The sequence below is a fragment of the Carlito syrichta genome, unplaced genomic scaffold (genome assembly GCF_000164805.1).
Source record: "Carlito syrichta isolate Samal-C Ts95f unplaced genomic scaffold, Tarsius_syrichta-2.0.1 Scaffold302530, whole genome shotgun sequence".
In the NCBI taxonomy this organism is placed as follows: domain Eukaryota; kingdom Metazoa; phylum Chordata; class Mammalia; order Primates; family Tarsiidae; genus Carlito; species Carlito syrichta.
Genome location: NW_007246626.1, coordinates 533 through 1,251, shown reverse-complemented (window position 1 = coordinate 1,251; position 719 = coordinate 533). Strand labels below are relative to the sequence as shown.

The 719-nt window shown below is 53.8% G+C and overlaps 1 protein-coding gene across 1 annotated transcript in view; it reads right to left on the bottom strand.

Annotated features, from left to right (window-relative positions):
• Positions 1-232, bottom strand: part of LOC103259134 (signal transducer and activator of transcription 3-like) — a 3,603-nt gene extending 3,371 nt beyond the window's left edge. Inside the window, exon 1 of the mRNA XM_008056803.2 lies at positions 221-232. Within this exon, the coding sequence (XP_008054994.2) occupies positions 221-232 (12 nt within the window). The remainder of the gene's footprint in view (positions 1-220) is intronic.
• Between the last annotated feature and the right edge of the window lie 487 nt (positions 233-719).

Genomic DNA, 719 nt, shown 5'->3' with positions numbered 1-719 from the left:
TGTAGAGACAAGGTCTCGCCAAGTTGCCCAGGCTGGTCTTGAACCCATGGGCTCAGGCAATCATCTCGCCTCCACCTCCCAAAGTGCTGAGATGACAGGCATGAGCCACTGAAAGATGTCATTTCTTAAAACAGAACACACACATCTGCCCCACAATGGGCCATGAAACCACTGACTTTTACCTATTATTGCGTGTGCACTTGCATGCGTGCAAACACACCCTCAGTCCCATCGCCTGACTCCTCGAGTCAGCAGAGACAGTGGCGGATGTGCCAAGTCTCCCTGCCTTTCCCTGCCTGGTACAGTGGGCTGGGGCCAGCAGCGGTGGTGTTAACCAGCTAACCAGTCGCCAGCGGGTGTTAGCAGGTCAAATCTGGTGGCAGCAGCTCTATCAGGACAAAGCTATTTCCAGTCCAGGTAGCACATGAAGTAGTCTGCTAAAATTTTTTTCCAGGCAGAAAAATGAAAAACCAGCCTAGGGTTTATTGAAGAAATGGACAGGGATTATCAAGCCCCACCTTCTAGCACGTACTTAAAAGATCTTCTTCAGTGAGACAGCGTGGCACCCTAGAAGGCGGAGGGAGACAGCAGACAGGAGGAGCCAGCCGCCTCCCACCTCATGACAATGACGGCCGGGAAGCAAACTGCCTTTGCACCCATTCCCCCACCTGGCGGAGCCCCGTGTCCTGGCACCAGCACAGGGCTTTGCTCAAGGCAGG